General features: G+C 41.6%; 1 protein-coding gene across 2 annotated transcripts in view; it reads left to right on the top strand.

Moving 5' to 3' along the window:
* The window catches only part of PTPRG (protein tyrosine phosphatase receptor type G), a 397,969-nt gene that overhangs the window by 312,677 nt on the left and 67,275 nt on the right, over positions 1 to 18,017 (top strand). For both annotated transcript variants that reach the window (XM_084530728.1, XM_084530729.1), the window contains 4 exons: positions 4,264 to 4,448; positions 6,457 to 6,565; positions 8,338 to 8,387; positions 10,394 to 11,189. In XM_084530728.1, the coding sequence (XP_084386854.1) occupies positions 4,264 to 4,448; positions 6,457 to 6,565; positions 8,338 to 8,387; positions 10,394 to 11,189 (1,140 nt within the window). The remainder of the gene's footprint in view (positions 1 to 4,263; positions 4,449 to 6,456; positions 6,566 to 8,337; positions 8,388 to 10,393; positions 11,190 to 18,017) is intronic.

Raw genomic sequence — 18,017 nt, 5'->3', positions numbered from 1 at the left:
CTGCAGTACAGGGAGAAGATATACAAGAAATAATCCAAAATACAGGTGCTGTGCTCTGTCAAACTTTCCCTAAATAGTTCTTTTTATAACCACAGGTAGCATATGCAAAAAGCATAATGAAACGCATGAAGTTTGGCTGGTTTTGCTTTTCCCTCTTTGAAAGACAAATGTAGGCTGCTTTTTTATTTAAAAAGTAAATAAAAGCTGTTATAATCTCTTACATGCCCTTTCTGCAGTCATGGGTGTATCTAAATATCAGTGGTTAATTTTTTGCAAAACAATAAGCCCCCTTTTTGTCTTTCATCTCTCTGAAATGGAGCTGCCAGGAGCTTTTGGATTAAGCTTTATCGGGCTTCAGTTAGGAAAGCCTTGTGGAGGTTACGTAGCCAAATACAACATACAAATCAAATTATGGAAGAGATGAATGTGGAGTTGTTAAATTAATTTTGTTTGTTCCAGCCCATTGGAATGTTTTTAACATGAAGAAAATAATTCTCTGCTGTACGGCTGGCCTGGCCAGTGTTTAGGACCGTATTAGCATGCTGCATTTGTCCACGAGTGGCAAACAGGTTTGCTCTAGGCTTGAGTGAGCCCTGGAGGACAAGGCTGGCCAAGATGCTGGCTTGCCCCCGGCCTTCCCGGGCAGTCTGATCTGCAGTGAAGCGACACAGCCAGGCTGCCAGGCAGCCCCACATGTGGCTGGGAACGCTGCTACATCAGGTCAGAGGGCTTCCCTCTGGATGCACCCATGCAGCCCAGCTTTTTCTGCAGGACTTCTCCATAAAGCAGGAGCCAGCGTGCCTGCCAGCTTTCCAGATCAGGTTATCTCCAGCAGGACTGTCTGTAAGCTGGTGAGCTTTGGGGTTTTTATTTGGAGAGGTCCAGGACATGCTCTACGCAGAGCATCGCTGCCTGCTGTGCAGCATGGCCCTGGTACTGTGAATGTCCATGCTGATGTGTGCCCCTCAGGTGCAGCCCTGTGGCCCCCGCGAGGCTGTTCTGCCTCCAGGAGGCCAGCAGTGCACAGTCTCGGGCATCACACCACACCTACGCACAGCCAGTTCAGGTGTCTCTGCTCTGGATTGCATTATAACACAGAAAGATGTCCTGAAATCCCCCTCGATATTTTTATTATCCTGTAGGATCTGAATTTAAAATAGAGCATTAGTAATATTTTCTCTAAAAATAGCTGAGATTTGCTATTTCAGTGTGAAATGTTGCTGGTTGTTGGGTTTGGTTCTTTTTTTTTTTTTTTTTTTTTTTTTCCTCAAGCAGTCATGTTTCTCTTCAGTGCAATCTTATTCAATCCAGAGGAACATGCAGGCTTCTCCCTCCCTGTCCCAACCTCTTTCTACATCTGTTTGTCCTTCAGCTGCACATTTTGTAAAATCAGTAGAGGCTCTTTAGCATTAAAAAAAAAAAAAAAAAAAAGAGGAGCCTGCAATTCTTTTAATCTTCTACAGAAAATACAAGGCACACAGAATATTGAAAGGAAAATTAGGTCTGTGGAAAATGCCAGTTGTTTTATAAATGGTCAATTCATTGCACTTTTTTCTTGCTTTTCAGGCATTTGCTATGTTATTATGTATCTCTTTAATTAAATAATCGAATTGAATTATTGGATCAAGTTTTTTTTTTTTTATTATTATTCCACTGTGTCCTGAGCAGGTTTGGTTAAATTAATAAAACCATATGTTTCATTTTATAAAAAAGATTTCTTTCTTTGCCCATTCATAAACTGTAAAAAGAAAAAAAAAAAAAAAAAAAGGAAAAAAAAAAAGAAGTGGCTGAGCAGAAAATGCAGGTTATTACTTAATTACATCAGGTTCTTCTACGTGCCTTGGAGTTACTGAAACGAAGTCGTACTGAGTCATAAGAAGTTCGTAACATTATTTACTGTGAAATAGCAGTATTGTAAATTCAATCTCCTTTTAGCTGGCTGTGAAGGCAGCTTGCCCCAGTCATGCAGTGGCCCCAGTCAAAACCCGTTACAGTATGTCCAAGGGAAGTTACTGCAGTCACTCAGCTGCCTAGAAGTGCTCATACCCCTCTTGGATCAGGATGCACAGTCTTGGAGGGTGTCCTAACATTGAGCCTGTGAGTCTCCATTTATTTACCCTTCAGGTATACCTGCTGCTTTCTCCTGATTGGAATGAGCTGTTCTGCATTGCATTGATGCTGGCTGTGATGGGTGGTGTGAAATGGAGGACATGGCAGTCTCCTCTCCCTAGGGTCATTGACTTAGGGACAGTTCAGAGGGGTGTTGAAATTCAGGTAGATCTCTCTGTCTGTCCTGAAGGGTGTCTGGTTGAATTATTTCTAGAACAATTTGATGCATGATTACTTTAACTATATAAATCTTTGAATATTCCCGTGGAGGAGGACTGGGTAGGACTTCTAGGTCTGGGTAGTCCTTCACTATGGACTTCAGTCTCCCATCAGATTTGACTAGGTGGAGCAGTAAAGGCTGGCGGAGCATTTTGAGGAGTAATTCTGTGATGAAAAGGGCTTCAAAGGGAGCAGCTATGATTTATGCAGTTATCAATACACGGTGATGTAAGTGAGAACTGATCTGACAATCTCAGAGGAAAGAGGTGAGCATGGAGAGGCACACTGAGGCTCACGAAGCTCTGTAAATCCTTGTGACTGCTTTTAGCTGTGCCCTCTCAGCCGTGCTCTGCAGCACCCAAGCTGGATTGCCAGCAGAATGAAGTTTTGGTCCCTTCTACTCAACGTAAATAGAAACTTTTATTCATTTGGTCAACAAGCAAGTGCTACGAGATACGGCAGGGTTTGTTTGCTTTGCTGGATCTTCCTGTGCTAAGCAGAAGGATCTGCTGCAGAACTGCAAGATCGTCACCACTCATGACAGGAGCAAATACCAAAGCCTGCCCATTTCTGCATATTTCAAGCATATTTCTGCAAAATATGTTCTTTTGTTCAGCCTGCCTATGAAATGTGAATTTTAACTGCACAAATACATTTGTCAGGTATTTTTCTGATGCAATGGTAATATTGGTGTTTACAACATGTATTCATGTTTATTTAGGAACCCTAGCTATATGAGTATTTCAGAGATACAAGACCAATCTGGAATTCCAGGCCTAGAAACAGACATTCCTCCCCTTCAGTATAGCCAGGACTCCCTAGAAGTGAAATAATGTTCAAATCTATAGCTACAGAGTTTGTACAACCTGACTGTGCTGACTTTAAATGGAAAAGTCATATTGGGAAAAATAATTTAGAAAACAGTGTCAGCACGATGGGCTGGGTGACACTTTGACTTTCCCTGGCAGAAGTGGCCATCTCCTTTGCCACAGCACATGTGTTTAGGTATCATTTCAAGTGATTTTTCTTGGTTCAGAGTTTATATTTGGAAAGCGAATATGAGTCTGTCCTGAATTGTGTATTTTAAACACGATTTTTAAAGCTTGGAAAAAATCTAAACTCTGTAGTTGGAAAGTACATGATGGACTTCATAGATAGCATATGAGTGCCATCTAGCGTTCTTCATTAGTACCTTGACCTTCACATTTCAATTGCTTGAAAAGTATTTTCTGCGGTGGCTGGGAGCGGGCTGTGCTCTGTATCACATGAAGTGTTCGTGCTGCTTTTGTGCCAGGGCTTGGTCTTCTCTGGAGAAGTTTGGGTTTGGGCATCTCCAGGAAGCAGAAGCTGTAGTTTCATCATCTAGTTAAGCTGTTCTGACCTCCCCATTGACTTCAGCTGAGGCAAGAAGTAACTTGTGCCTCTCCACTATGGATGCAGTCAGGAAGCCGTAGATATGGGAGGCTGGCTGGAGGAGAATGCTTACGGAACTAATAGTGTCACATTTTCAGAGGTTACAACTATTTCTAGAGCCTGCAGAGCACGCCAGACTATTTACCCCCTTCATACGGCAGGAGACTGTGTGCCAGGAAAGGTGGGGTTCAGATTTAAGTGAACTTGTGAATGTTGAAATGCACAGCTCTTAAGTAATCAAGTTAAAATATATGTGCAAATGCCGGGACTAAAGTTAAGTCAAAGAACTAAGCAACTTGGCTGCAGAGAATGGTTTCTCTCTCTCCCTTTCCCCTGGAGAGCAGAAAGCAGCTGCAGGTGGTATTAAATCCCATTGGTCTCAGTGGATTGCAGTCTAAGCTATTACTGTAGGCAAGGACATTAAAGAAAAAAACACTGGCTCTTAGAGTGAGGCACAGTTCTCCCTGTTTGTTTTCTCTCTGTTATTTAGGAGAGCTTCATATATTTTTCTTCTTTTTTTAGCTTGCAGCACTCCCCCGGTCAACATGAAAGTGCAGCCTGTGAACAGGACAGCATTGCTTGTAACCTGGAACCAACCAGAGACCATCTACCACCCTCCAATCATGAACTACATGATCTCCTACAGCTGGACTAAAAATGAAGATGAAAAGGAGAAGACTTTCACCAAGGACAGTGACAAGGACCTGGTAAAACCACAGCATCAGCCCCAGACATATGTGTCGAGCTATCCTTATATTGTGTTCTCAGTAGAAGTAGAGGAGGAAAGCTGTTGTTACATTACAGACAGGCTAGCATTTGACTTGCTGTGAATTGCTATTAAAATGTTAGGCATTAGTTGAACATTGCCTAACAGACTACCCAAAACACTGGAGTGTGAATTTATAGTTTATGTGAGTGCATAAAGGACTAAATCTGCAGACACATTTTCATGTACTGTTGCTGAGAAGCAGCTGGCTCAGGAAATAGTTAGACTATGAATACCTTTTGGCTTCTGTTCAGCTTACAGATTTTCACATTAAAATCCTCGATCCCCAAAACCTACTCCTGGGTTCAGGCTTTTCCCTGTATGCAGCCCCTTGCAGTCTTTGGAGTAGTTTCTGATCAGTAAGTGCTGCCTGCAGTACTTGTGTCATCAGGGCTAGAGGATTATTGCAGAGAAGCCCTGTATAAGCGCTGCCTCAGTCTGGCTGTAAGAGAAAGAGGGAAGAGCAAGACAGTTCCAGCACAGATGCAAACACTGATCTATCTCCTCCATTTAGGATTTGATCTGCTTGTCATTCCTGTCTAAGTGGAAGCAAGTATTGTACCGGTCTTTAACGTTCTCTGCATATGAAATCAAAGTGACATATTCAGGTTTGAAAGGCCTCCGTTTATTGTTAATCAAAGAAAGCCTCTAGAATAATGAAATCAGTAATTGTATATGCACATAAAAAATGCAGCAGCACAGAGCGTTATTCCTAATGACTGTTATCGTTGGCATTTTTTTTTTCAAATACACAGTCCTCTGGGCCCATTCAATCAGTTATACAATAATACTTCTCTTATTCCCTTAGATGAAGATTCTTTTACTTCATTTCCATTTATATTTTCAATTTCCCCACTAGACATTGTTATCTGGGTCACATTAGGGAATGATGTGCCTCACAAAATCAGAAAGGAATCTATTGAAAGGCACCCAAGGTTATGATGTATTGTAACCTCTCTCTTGTCATAACTTCGCACTCTTAAGGGAGATTTTATTTTAATCGGGTATAAGGAGGAGAACCTTAATCAGCAAAAATGAGGTGGGCACAGAGACAGCGTCCTGTTTGAAGTAAAAGAAATAATTAAAAATGCAGGGGATGTGATGGAGTGATAGCTTGGAAATAAATTGCAGTGAGACTCTGTGCTGTGCAGCAGAGCTTGGAGGTTAAGAAAGCAACGACAGCTTAGTCTACTGTATGGGCAAGAGAAGAAAGAAACTCTTTTTAAAAGGAAAGTGGAATTTGCCTTTAGTGCTCTGGCAGAGACAGCTGGGCTGTCCCATCTTGAAACAGAGCTAGACAGTGTTTTGCTAAAGAGATCACGGGTATTTCAAGTGATCTACGCAGCTACTGGTGCTGTCTGCTTGAAGCCATGAACTGACGTGATTGTGGTCTAAGGCAACACAAAGGAATAGCTGGAAGGCAGCAAGGCAGTGTCTTGAGTGTGAGAGTATAGAGGGACATCCCAGCCCAGGGTGCTGAGCAATTGTGCTATATAGGCCACCAGCATCAAATTGCCAGAGCCAGTTAGTTGCAAAATAGTCAGTTTGAACATACAGTGACTTTCTGGGCTTATACCAGGTTCAGGACTTGCATCTCTACCCACAGAAATCTCGTTTCAGTTCCTGTAAAGTCAAATAATTCATGGTGTAGGTATTTCTGAGGAGAGCAGACTCTCAAAGACTGTCATGAGAGCAGATGTGGGACATGTTCACATCTTTCTCATGGACAGAGTCAACAGGGTCTGGGTGCATCTTCTTTATCCCAGGGAAGTTGTTTGACCTTTGCCTTGCTTTCTCCCAGGGGACTAGAGAAAATTTCCATTTAGATAAGAGTTTGTCTTACGTGGCACAAATGTCCTGTGTTAGCACAATGCTTTATATATTTCAAACTGATCGTGGACAGTACTGTGGGGGTAAAAAACTGAATAATATCTATTTTTTTTAAACAGAAGGCCATCATTAGCCATGTCTCACCTGACATCCTTTATCTGTTCAGAGTTCAAGCAGTTTGCCGAAATGAAATGCGTAGTGACTTTAGCCAGACTATGCTCTTTCAAGGTAAAAAAACAAACATGCATACATATTTTTACATTAAGTGACTCTGTGTGTGTTTAACATTTTCTTTGCAGAGTGCAATATGGTGTGGAATGATTTCAGATGATGTTTGAATGCATGCAGATGATGCTCGCTTCATATTGTGACCAGTGACTTTATTAGAGTCCTATTTCCAATGATGAGGCTTTGCCTACACCTTTCTGCTGGCAGGGGTTCATCAGTTTTTAGGAGAACGCAGAGATTTTCTTGGTATTAGTTTTCTAAAACAAATTCATTGAAGACTGTTTATGCATCAGGGGCACAGCTATAGCAGAATGTGAGTCTGTGGTGTCTGCTTTATGTAAAGGGAAAAAGAGTTCAGCCCCATGTTGAGAACCAAACGTGGAGAGATTTTACCATGCTCACAACATCACTGATTTCCAAAACAGTTTAAGTTCATAAGAGATAAAACCAAGATATGGTAGGATATTTTTCCCCCCCAAGGGCTAAAGTTTTGCTTCTACCTGGGAATTTATTCCTAATGTTTTTATTAAGTAGGGCAAAATTTGTCTCTGCTGAGAGCACTGCATCCCACTCTAGTTTACAGATGTGTAAACCTTGGAATGGATAGCAGAAAACAAAAGAAGCAGAGAGTTAAAAATTCAAATTCTTAAGGTGAAGCAAGGAGTTACATTAGTTAGGTCTGATGCTGTAAATATAATAGAGGCTTTTTAAAATTTGTTTTTGGAAAATGGGGGTTCAATCCTAAGCTTCTAGACTTTAGCATGTGAAATATATCAAACTGTGGACACAATTTAGTTGTATTCCAGTGCCCATGGCGTGTGCCATGGTGTTAGCAGTATTGCAGGAAGAGCAAGGATCAGACAAGAAACGTCCCATCCAAGCACTATCTCCCATGTAGCTCACAGTTTCTTAGTTACTTATCTCAGCGTAGTGTTATAGAGTTGAAGTGCCAGGCAGAAGTCAGAAGCCTGTGTATTACTGATTGTGGCCTCTTTAAGCAGATGATAGAATGGAAAGATTCTCTGAAGTTTGAGCACGATGCCTATTTAATTACAGTTAAAGGAGTAAATCCTTATTGACAATTTTGACAGATACTGTCTGGGAACTCTAGCCCAGTGTTCAAAACAGTGGAAATGATACACACATCTGCAGTGGAAGTAAATGTTACGTTTCCTTCCATGTCTACCCATAAAGAATTTATTTTCCAAATATTTGGCTGTACACAAGATCTAACCTAAAAATAGCATCTACTTGAGCTTTCAAAACATTCTTCAGAGTCTGATTATAGTTGTACTTCAGATAAATAGTGATAAAGATAATATTATCATAAGGACAGAAAGAAACTATTATCATCAGCTGCTCTGACTTCCTGTGTAAGTCAGGACATTTCTTTCAACTTGGGTTTGAAGGAGAGCATGTGTTTTCTAGCAGTGTACTTAACATCAGCATTACCAGGCCTGAATAAAGGCAAACAAATCTCTCTTTAGTCACAAGTGCAAAGTTAGATGAGTAATACCAAGGTTGCCTTAACTCCAGACTGAGACCAGCACACGTTTTAGACTTCATTGCATGCAACAGGTCTTCTCTGACATTTTCCTGCCAAGTCTTTGGTTAGTTACCAGTTCATTCACAGGCCTCAATTTCTTCACCCTCTTGACAGGTTTAATAGTAGCAATTCAGCACTTGTTTAGCAAGAATTGTATACTGATACGGCTGTCAATTCCTGACTCCCTTCCCAATCCGCTGAAACGCTGTTATTCTTTGTTTCTCAGCTAACACTACTCGAATTTTCGAGGGGACCAGAATTGTGAAAACAGGAGTGGTAAGTTGTGGTCATAAATCACTGCCGTGAGCTGATGGGCATTGGTAATTTGGGGCAGCGTTCCCACCAGGTGGCAGCACGATGTTGTAAATCTGCAGCAGGCCTGTGCTTTCCTGGGAAGGTGGTTGTTCAAACCTGCCACAGAAGGTTTCATAACCTACCTAAAATATTGACGGGATTTTGGCTTTCTTGCTTCACATTCCGAGAGCCTTAACCAATGGGGAATCAAGTGTTAAAAAATCTTCCAAACTATTTATTGAGCTCATTTAGAGGGATTATGTAATCTTAATGATGACTGTGTAAATAAATTTAACTGCATTTATTAACTATGTAGCCAAAAGTCTATGTGACAGGAATCAGGCTTCATGCACAGCATCTTCATTCATCCAATGCTTTAAGGTTATCTGCTACTGTGTGAATAAAGCCTTAACAAACTTTTTGTTTTAATTTTAATTCAGCCGAGACTCTAACAAGTCACTGAAAAAGGCTTTTGTATTCCAGAATCAGAAATCTTGATACATGTATAGTAAAAATGGAATACATTCTTTCAGTTTTGAAAAGCACCTTTCAGTTTTGAAAGCTTACTTAAACTATCCGTAACCTAAAATTCTTGTATTCAGTGCACTGAACTGTTCAATCAAATTTATGGACTGAATTCATGCTATTGAATTTGCTATAAGTACGTTGCTTCTGGTTTTATTCTGTTCCAGTTTGATATACTCCCTAGTAAGCAAGTAACGCATACAAAGCTTGAATTTGAATGATTAATGTTTGTTTAATGATGTATAGAGGTATTCTAGACTTATAAAATCTGCTGTCAAATTTTAATACTCAGTCCAGCTTTGAGACCATACATGCCAGCAACAAGCAAATCTCACAGCGCCTTAGGGATTTATGCTGATAAGTATCCAAAAGTTTTGATGCTTATTTAAAGTTTTGGCTTGAAATCTTTAAAGCACAGGTTTTCTTTTGAGATCTCTGTTTCTCTGTGATTGCAGCTGGTCAAAAATAACATGAGAAAGCCTTTCTTGTTTTGCTGCAGTATTTCAACTACATGGCCTGATTGAAACTGGGAATTGCAGAGAGATGCAGATATACCGTTAAGGCAGAGATTTCAGTTCCAGAAATGCATAGACATTTTATGGTCTTGTTCAAGGTTTAGTAGGACCTATTTAACTCTTGTGTGCCCTTGTATGATGCGTGCATTCCCACCTAATGCTCTTCTTGTTGATGAATTCAATAATGTGAGACATTTTTGAATAAGATGGAGAGGGAACATAGTAAAATGGTTTGAGCAGAAATGTTGATCCTGGCTCTTGCACAGAATTACTCCTTGGCCTTAGACAACTGACTGAATTTCAGTGTTTTTTCCACGTGTAATTTAAGGAGGTGGATTGCTTGTCTAGTTCTTCAAATATACGCCAAGGTTCTGATAGGTAAATTGGGGAAATAAAAATAGTACCGTCCAAGGCCCTCACAATGCATGTGGGAAGAACCAGAGTTCCCTGTCAGAGCTGACCCACCAGCCATGGATGCACACGTTGGCAGCACAGCTCTTATTCTGGGACAGCCCTTATGTAATACTGTATTTTTAAACTTATGTATTCTGAGGATTAAAGAGATATGAGTAATGCAGCTAAATTCATTAAACTTCTTTAAATCTTTTTCCAAACTGAGAGGAAACTTTACACACAAGTCACCAGTGACGTGGGTCTGTAAAATAAAGATAACAATGAAGAGGCTTCTGATGATAATGATCATTCAGAAATGGCAAACACAAGTTTCCTCTCAGCGTTGTTTGCCATAGCATGGCTCTGTTGCTTGTGCTGTTCCTGGCTTGGCCTTGCATCTAGGTGGTTTAGGTCCTTGTTTTTTAAAAGCAGAATTGCATTTATGTAGCAAGGGAGGGAAAGCAAAAGAAAATTGATTCCAAGTAGTATACAGGGGACCCTGCTGATGCTCTCTGCTGTGTTTTCTTCCTCTCTGCTGCCGTTGACCTCCTCAAGCCCACGGCCTCTCCTGCCTCCTCAGCCGACATGGCTCCCATCAGTTCTGGCTCCTCCACGTGGACCTCCTCGGGGCTCCCCTTCTCCTTCGTGTCCATGGCCACGGGGATGGGGCCTTCCTCCAGCGGCAGCCAGGCCACCGTGGCCTCGGTGGTGACCAGCACCTTGCTGGCAGGGCTAGGTTTCAGCGGTGGTGGCATCTCCTCCTTCCCCAGCAGCGTGTGGCCCACCCGCCTCCCCGCGGCGGCCGCCCCCAGCAAGCAGGCTGGCCGGCCGGTGGTAGCGACCACCGAGGCCGCTGCCGCCGCCTCCCCAGGGCCAGAGCGGGACTCGGCGCTGACGAAGGACAGTGAGGGAGCCGAGGAGGGGGAAAAGGATGAAAAGAGTGAAAGTGAGGACGGAGAGAGGGAGCATGAGGAAGAAGATGAAAAGGATGCCGAGAAGAAGGAGAAAAGCAGGGCGACGGCAGCCGCAGAGGCGCGCAATACCACAGAGCCCAGCGTGGCCACAGCTTCCCCCAACCGGACTGCTGAGGAGGAAGGAAATAAAACCATATCGGGTGAAGAGCCAAACCAAAATGTTGCCCCCAAGGCTGGACACCCTGAGGAGAGTTTTACCGAAGCAGATGCTCAGCCCCAGCCTCTCCCTTCCACCCAAGTGCCGCCAACATTCACCAACGAACTTTACCTGGGGAAGATCCCAAGAAGACCAGAGACAACAAGAAAACCTCTTCCGAAGGATGACAGGTTTCCAGAGGAATACCCCTCAGACAACAAATTCATCACCATTAACCCAGGTGAGTGACCTTGTTTTTACCAGCATAAGACTGTTGGAAAATTGCACAAACCAAATTCCTTACTGATGTCCGTTTGATAGATTTTTGTGGTGCCTGCATTCAACGATAGATAGGCCATCACAGGACCAAACCAACAAATTATTACTGGGGGAAAGCGACAGGAAAGAATGGTATTTTTATTTTATTAGGACTGTTTCGTGCCTCTTGTGCTTCTTACTAGAAGAGGAAAAAAAAATGTTTTGGAAAAGGCTACAAGAAGCATTTTTTTTTTTGATTGTTTGTTTATTTTTAAAAGGGAGGGGAAATGCAGTGAACTATGGTTGTGAAATTAATTTGGAAGATTGGTTGCTGTGCAGAGTTGGTGTTTCATGGGAAGCTCTGTATGCTATAAGCTAATTTTGTTTATCTGCAGGATTCTCCCTGATTGGTTTTGAGACATTCTCCAAAATACGGGATAGTTGGGGGTTTATTTGTCACCACAAAATCTACGTGCTCTGATCTTTTAAGACCAGGCACCTTTTGCACTATGCTTACCTCCTTTTTTTTCCCTGTGAAAAAAATTTAGCCAGGCAGAGCTCACAGATTTGCTATATTTGTCTTGATCAGAATTAATGATGCTCGTGTACACATCAGCTCTGGATATATGTACCTATTCCACAGTATGTGCACAGCAAGTACAACCTTTGGAGGCATGTCCTGGTGATCTTGTGCATCAAGTCTTGTGTGGTCAGAATTTGCTGCACAAGCCTATGCAAAGAGACGCCCCTGCTGCTCCCAACTCACTGTGCACCAGGTCCATGCACATATTCCTGCTTGGGAAGCTCTACGCACTGATGAGGAAAAATTTGCAAGGAGAAATGGACTAATTTCATACAGATCTATTTGCAGAGTAAGGACTGGGATTTAGATATGGCAATGAGTTTGTCTGAGTGATTGTGTATATTATGACAGCATTTATAAGATAGTGCATGTTTTTATTGTTTGTTTGTTTTTTTACTGTTTATTTTGCTAATCTATAGACGGTTTTCTAATTTTGTTTTTTCATCAAAGCAGTTCTAGAGTTAGAATACTGTGAAAAAAAACCTTAAATATTTATTTTTCCCTACATTTACAAACACAAAAATGCAGACATTGTGCACTCAGTTATAGCTCAGAACCAATTTAAAAAAAACAAAGCTAAATCCAGTCTTGAATAATATTTGTTACAGAAATGCTGACCTGACTGTAATACTGTGAATCATAACTGTTCTGTAAGAGAACAGATTAATGAAGAAGCCAAGAAACTTGCACCAGGTCTTGCAGATATATATATATATATTAAATACACTGCTGTTTTTCTTATTCCTCACCCGGCTATCTTCTTCAAAGTCCAGTGCTCCCACTAAGTGTAGTGTGAGATGCCTGTCAGGCAGCTTTCAACATGCCACTTGCCCTAAAAACCTTTTAGCAGGAAGGAGGGAACGTGTCCTCTCTGTGCTTTGCAATGCTGAGAGTAGGCATTCAGCACCATTTAGGTTTGAACCCCAACTGTTTGATCTGCCTGGGTGAACCTGCCTCTGGAGTGGCTGTCTTTAGTTGGTCTTAACTTTCTGCTTCCTGGTTTCTCATGCACCAGATTCTTGAATGGCCCAAATATGACATCCCTTACATAAGCCCTAGCAAAAGCCCTCATGGCTTATTCTCAGCCTAATGTAAATCGAAGGAAAGATGGGTAGCCGGTCATGCTTCTTAGCTCCTGACAAAGGGATTGTTACTAGATTGGTTTTTATTCCATGAAGAAGATAAAGATCAATGAAAAGTTGGGGAAATATTGTTCATATTGCTAAGAAGTACTTGCTGGTTGTATCCTCTTAGTCTGTAGTGATTTCTGTCTCTTTTTAGCATGCAGAGAGCTATTGCTGAAAGTGGTTCAATACAGCTTTGCCTCCTACCAGACAGGCTCTTTTAAGAGCTCTGCTCACTTGCAGGCTTGGAGGCTTGAAGTGACCCTACCTGAAGACTGCACACAAAGATGGATTGGTCTTGAAAGGACTCTTCAAATTAGGTTTTTCCATGCTTATATGGGGGGAGAATAACTTCTGAATATCCTTGTATCTTATACATCTGGCTTCCATGTGTAGAAAATTAAATCTGAAATAACCACCATTAGCTGGGGGAAGAGATAGGAGAAAAAGTCATCTGTTTCACCCAAGCTGACCTTGTTTGAATCTTTGTTAAACTTCTAGTTACATACCTGACAAGAAGGGAAGAAGCTCTACCATTCCCAGCTTGTCCCCTTGTTCCCAGACGAGCCTCTCCCAGATCCTTCAGGGAGCTGAGGGGGCTACTTGGTGGCAAATGGCTCTTCAGAGAAGAAGGCTGCATTTGTGCTACTTTCCCTGAGGTAGAGGTTCATTCCGTGTCCTTGACTTCAAGGGGGAGAAGCTAGGCTGCTCACAAGCGTGGCAACTCCTTGCCTAGACGTTGCGTAAAGCTAACACTTCTCAGCTCTGAGAAGATTTGGAGATGCTTCTTACTGGTTTGGGGACAGAGGTTCTGAGTCTCAGTCCCTCTGTACCAGTTGTGAGGATCTTGTCCTTCAAAGTCTCTTCAGGTGAGTTTTTCCTCCTTTTCTTTACATTTTTTGTCTCCGGGCTACTGCAATGAATAGCTGAGGTCTGCTTTACTAGGAATTTGCCCAAATATTTCACTAGATGTGTCTGAGTAAGGCCTGGCTGGCCTTTAGGGTTGTTACCCCTGCGAGAAGACTAAGGAACATAGACGCAGGAACTTTCCCCCAGGCTGGATCTGGGTTACCAAAGAGACCAGCCAGCAAAGCTCACACCTGGGAAATTGGCCCATAAGCCAAACACAACCATGAAGCCTGTGACTGGTTTCTTCGGATTAATTTTTTTCCATAGTAACATGGAAATCTAATTCATACAAACAGACCAGACCTAGCTCACGCAAGCAGTTGAGTTCAGTGAAACTCCAGGCATAAACTGGACTTCTTCCTGTGAGAAAAGGACTTACAGATTTTCCACAACCAGGTGAACCTGAGATCAGGGCAACAACTAGCAAAGTCAAGAGGATATTGCCAGAATTGTCTGAAAAGATTCCTGAGCATCATGACAGTTAAATGAAGGTGCAGCTTGCTTCTGAAATTGAGCTGAGACAAAGCCACTGGAGCTTACTGTGTCCCGTAGAGGGCAGAAACTTTTTTGGATGCATCTTTTCGCCAGGAAATCAGTTCTTAAAAAGCTGTCAGGGTTTCCAAAATGTTTTTGTGAGTAGAAAGTTTAATCATTTTAAAGAGTAGAAAATTGTTTCATAACAATGTACACTTGTAAAATTAATTATATAGCATCAAATTAGCAGTTGTAAGGAGATAACTGAATGGGGAAGTACTCACGAGTGAGGATGATTAGAGGAGAGCAGGGAACACATGAGAAATTACGGGGAAAGTGCGAGGCCAATTAGTACGGCAAGGCTCATTTTCTTTTAGTGCTTATTTCACACACACATACACACACCTCTCCTGAGGCCATGTCATTATTTTCCAAATGGCATTGGCCTCTTCTTGTCTGGTGGTATTGGCCAACGCTAATGATTTTCTTCTGTCACTGAGCGCTTGCTTGCATTCTCCTCTTTCATTTTCCTGATCATCCCTTTCTCTGTTTTGTTGCCCACATTAGACTAATTGTACCTTTGATCTGCAACTGTTACACACGCAGCTGCGCAGCATTGTCCATGACTCTGAAACCTGAAAATTAGAAAAACAGCAATTAGAATGATGCTCTCCCCTCCTCCCTTCCCTCCAAAAAAAAAAAAAAAAAAAGGAAATAAAAAAGGAAATAGGATGATTCAGTTTAATCAGGCTAGACAGACACAACCCAACAGAATTCTGGTTTGTTGTGCCAGACAGTTAAACAGATCCTTTGTACTTGGTAGGATATAAAGAAAGAGCTGTTGTGAGCAATGAATGTACGTCTGGTTGGGGCTTCTCCCTGAGTCATGAACCGGGACTAAGAACAGAGATCTGTGTTAGGACCTTGATCAAAACTTCATCCGGGTCCTCCCATCCTCAGTGCCCACCCACTTATTTTGAGTTCCTCTGATGGAGAGGGCTGTGTAGAGAGATCACGATGTGCAGGCTAAATTTCATGCCAGGCATATACTTTTAACAGAGTGAATTTTAGTTTTTAGAAGAGTCCTTGCCAGGTCTGAGGTTACAAAAGCCTTTTGGGGGTAACCTCATTAAGATAATTAAACATCTGTGTAATTCTTTCTTTCTCCATACACAGCAAGGATTATTAAGCTGTATTTTCATGTGGCACATGAGCCATTTTGTATGGCAGTTTATGGAAGCAAGCAGTAAAATGGCTTGTGTATAAAAGAATTGGATTACTGAAAAAAAAAATTGATGCGTGCAAACAAATCTCAGTTATCCGACATCAGGTTTAAACATGATTGGCATCCGTTTACAAAGCAGTGAAAAGCCATGCTTAGCTGTGTGCAGCTTCTAAGTATGAATGCTGCATAAATGCCTTTAAAGAAATAGGAAGAAAATAGCTATCCAATGATATGAGCTTGTGTGGAAGTGATCGTTTTTAAAAGAACATACATTTTTGCTTTTTCGTAATTGAATGACATGGCCAATATTATTTTCCATAATTAACTGATAGTTTTATATAAGTCTGTAATTTTATTTACTCAAAGGAGGGGTGGGCAGGTGACTTTCTTTTAAGTGACCAGAGGGACAGAGACAATTCTGCAGTGGTTTTCTTTGGGCGTGCAGAACGTGCGTTGTCGTGGTTATCGGTATCTGCAACAGTACAACAAACAGAACTTTGTACTGGCTGCTTGTGCAATATCAAGGGATGATAAAGGGAAGTTTCAAAAGAAAAAGGCAGATCCATTATATATTAAGGCTGTGGTTGCTTATTATAGCAAGCAGTGTAACTTAAGGGAAATAAACACTTTTCTATTCTCAGTAACCAATTAGCAAGAATATCTAGAAAAACAGTACATTTCACAGACTGGAGAATGCTTTGACCTTTGGGCAGGAGTTTCACTGCCAAAGCACCCCTCGCTGCCCAGTGCTCTCTGATACTCTCCATGCCAGGGCCTCATCCATCCAGGCCCTGGATGGCACTGCTGAATGGGTGGTTCACAGGAAAGCAAGCATTGCAGATTTTATAGACGTAGAAGTTGATTTAACAATGCTGGGCTGGTGTCATGTGGGACCTCCTGAAACAGATATGCTGTAATAATTTTTATTCCTTCCTACCGGGATGTATTCCAAGCCAGTAAAAGGCAAACTGAATTAATTCAACGATGGCATATGCCACTGGAAACTGTTTACATTTCTTAGAAAAAAATGGAGTTTCCTGGTCCATTTTTAAGCTTTTTTTTTTTTTTTTTTTTTTTTTTTTTTTTTTTTTCCCCCTGAAGTAGTTACATGGGCACAGTTACAAGGATATGCTGTTGGTGCTACCATGCCTCAACATTCTTAGTTTAGTAAAGAAAGAGTAAAATGCAGAGCATTTTTTACTGTATGGTATTTAGTTGTGAGAAAAATAGGAAAATATAAGGGCCCAGATCTGTCCTTTGTGTGCGTATTTTCTTCAATTTTTTTCCACGTTACCCAGTGTGCTTTTTTTAGGCTCTTTTGCAATGACACTCAAGAGACACCTGCCAGCACTCCAGCTGTACTGCTGTGCTTCTGGCCCCAGCTGTCATTCTTAGAACAACTTTTATTGGTGTTGGTTTGTTTAACCTCTCTCAACACTTTACTTCAGCAGTGGAAAACACCTAAGACTTTCTCTTCAAAGACAGTACAGGAATGGTTTATGTTTTTCTTCAGTACATCACTGCTTGGACATTCCCAACTGGAAGCTGGGGCCAGCCGTCAGCATGCAGGAATGGCATTTGCAATTCTGGCACTCAGCATACTGAGCGCTTACTGATCCTCACATCTGTGGTATACAGAGTTGGCAGGGTCAGATAAGTGTGTTCTCCACAGCAGACTGAGTAAGAGGAGCGTCATGAGCATTGCAGAATTTAATAGCGTGCATTGGGACTCCAGCCCATGCTGTGCTTACAATGGAATTTAATTTTCTTTCCATGCAAACAAAAACATACGTTTTTGTGTTGAAATATGTGGAGGTAAAACTGAATAGAATATTGTCCTTGGTGTGAAATGAAGTAATACCCATATAGATGTAAAGTGGTAGGATCATTTGGCTCCTTACTAAGATTTATTACATTGCATGCTTTTTACTTTGTCTTTTTTTTGCCATTCTGATTAGCAACACCTCCCAGACTTAATTTTTTCACGATAATAAATGATTTGAAATGCACTGATAAAAACCAATGCCTCAAGGCTTATGATTCCTGCAGGTTTTGTAAATACAGAGAATAAGCCTTTACTCTAATTGTCGGGTTGTTCTTTTCCTTACTCTTTGCTGGTCAGGGAAATCAAAAACCTGTCTTGAAAATGGTATGTAGCATATTATTAGTATGCTGTGAAGACTAACACTCACCACGTGCTCTAAGTACGTCGTGTGCCTGTTCTGCAGAGTGGTTCTGTTGGTAACCTCAGTAGCCGTTCTTACTGAAGTTGGAGACCAGTGGCTACTCATCTCTCTTTTGATCAGTTCTACACTCCGTGCACGTTCACTTCCACCAAACATCCCTCTGATTAGCACCTCATTTAGGTTGCTTGCTAAAGGGCATTACCTCCATCAGCCTAGTTCTTAAAACTAGAAAGATTTCTTGCTGGGCTTGCAGCAGCCTGCAGCCTTGCTCTGTTTTCAGCAGTCAGGCAAAAGCATTTACAATTAACCT

Source organism: Aythya ferina (genome assembly GCF_964211825.1).
Source record: "Aythya ferina genome assembly, chromosome: 10".
Taxonomy (NCBI): Eukaryota; Metazoa; Chordata; class Aves; order Anseriformes; family Anatidae; genus Aythya; species Aythya ferina.
The sequence above is the reverse complement of the archived record's forward strand: the minus strand, read 5'-3'. Positions and strand labels throughout refer to the sequence as shown.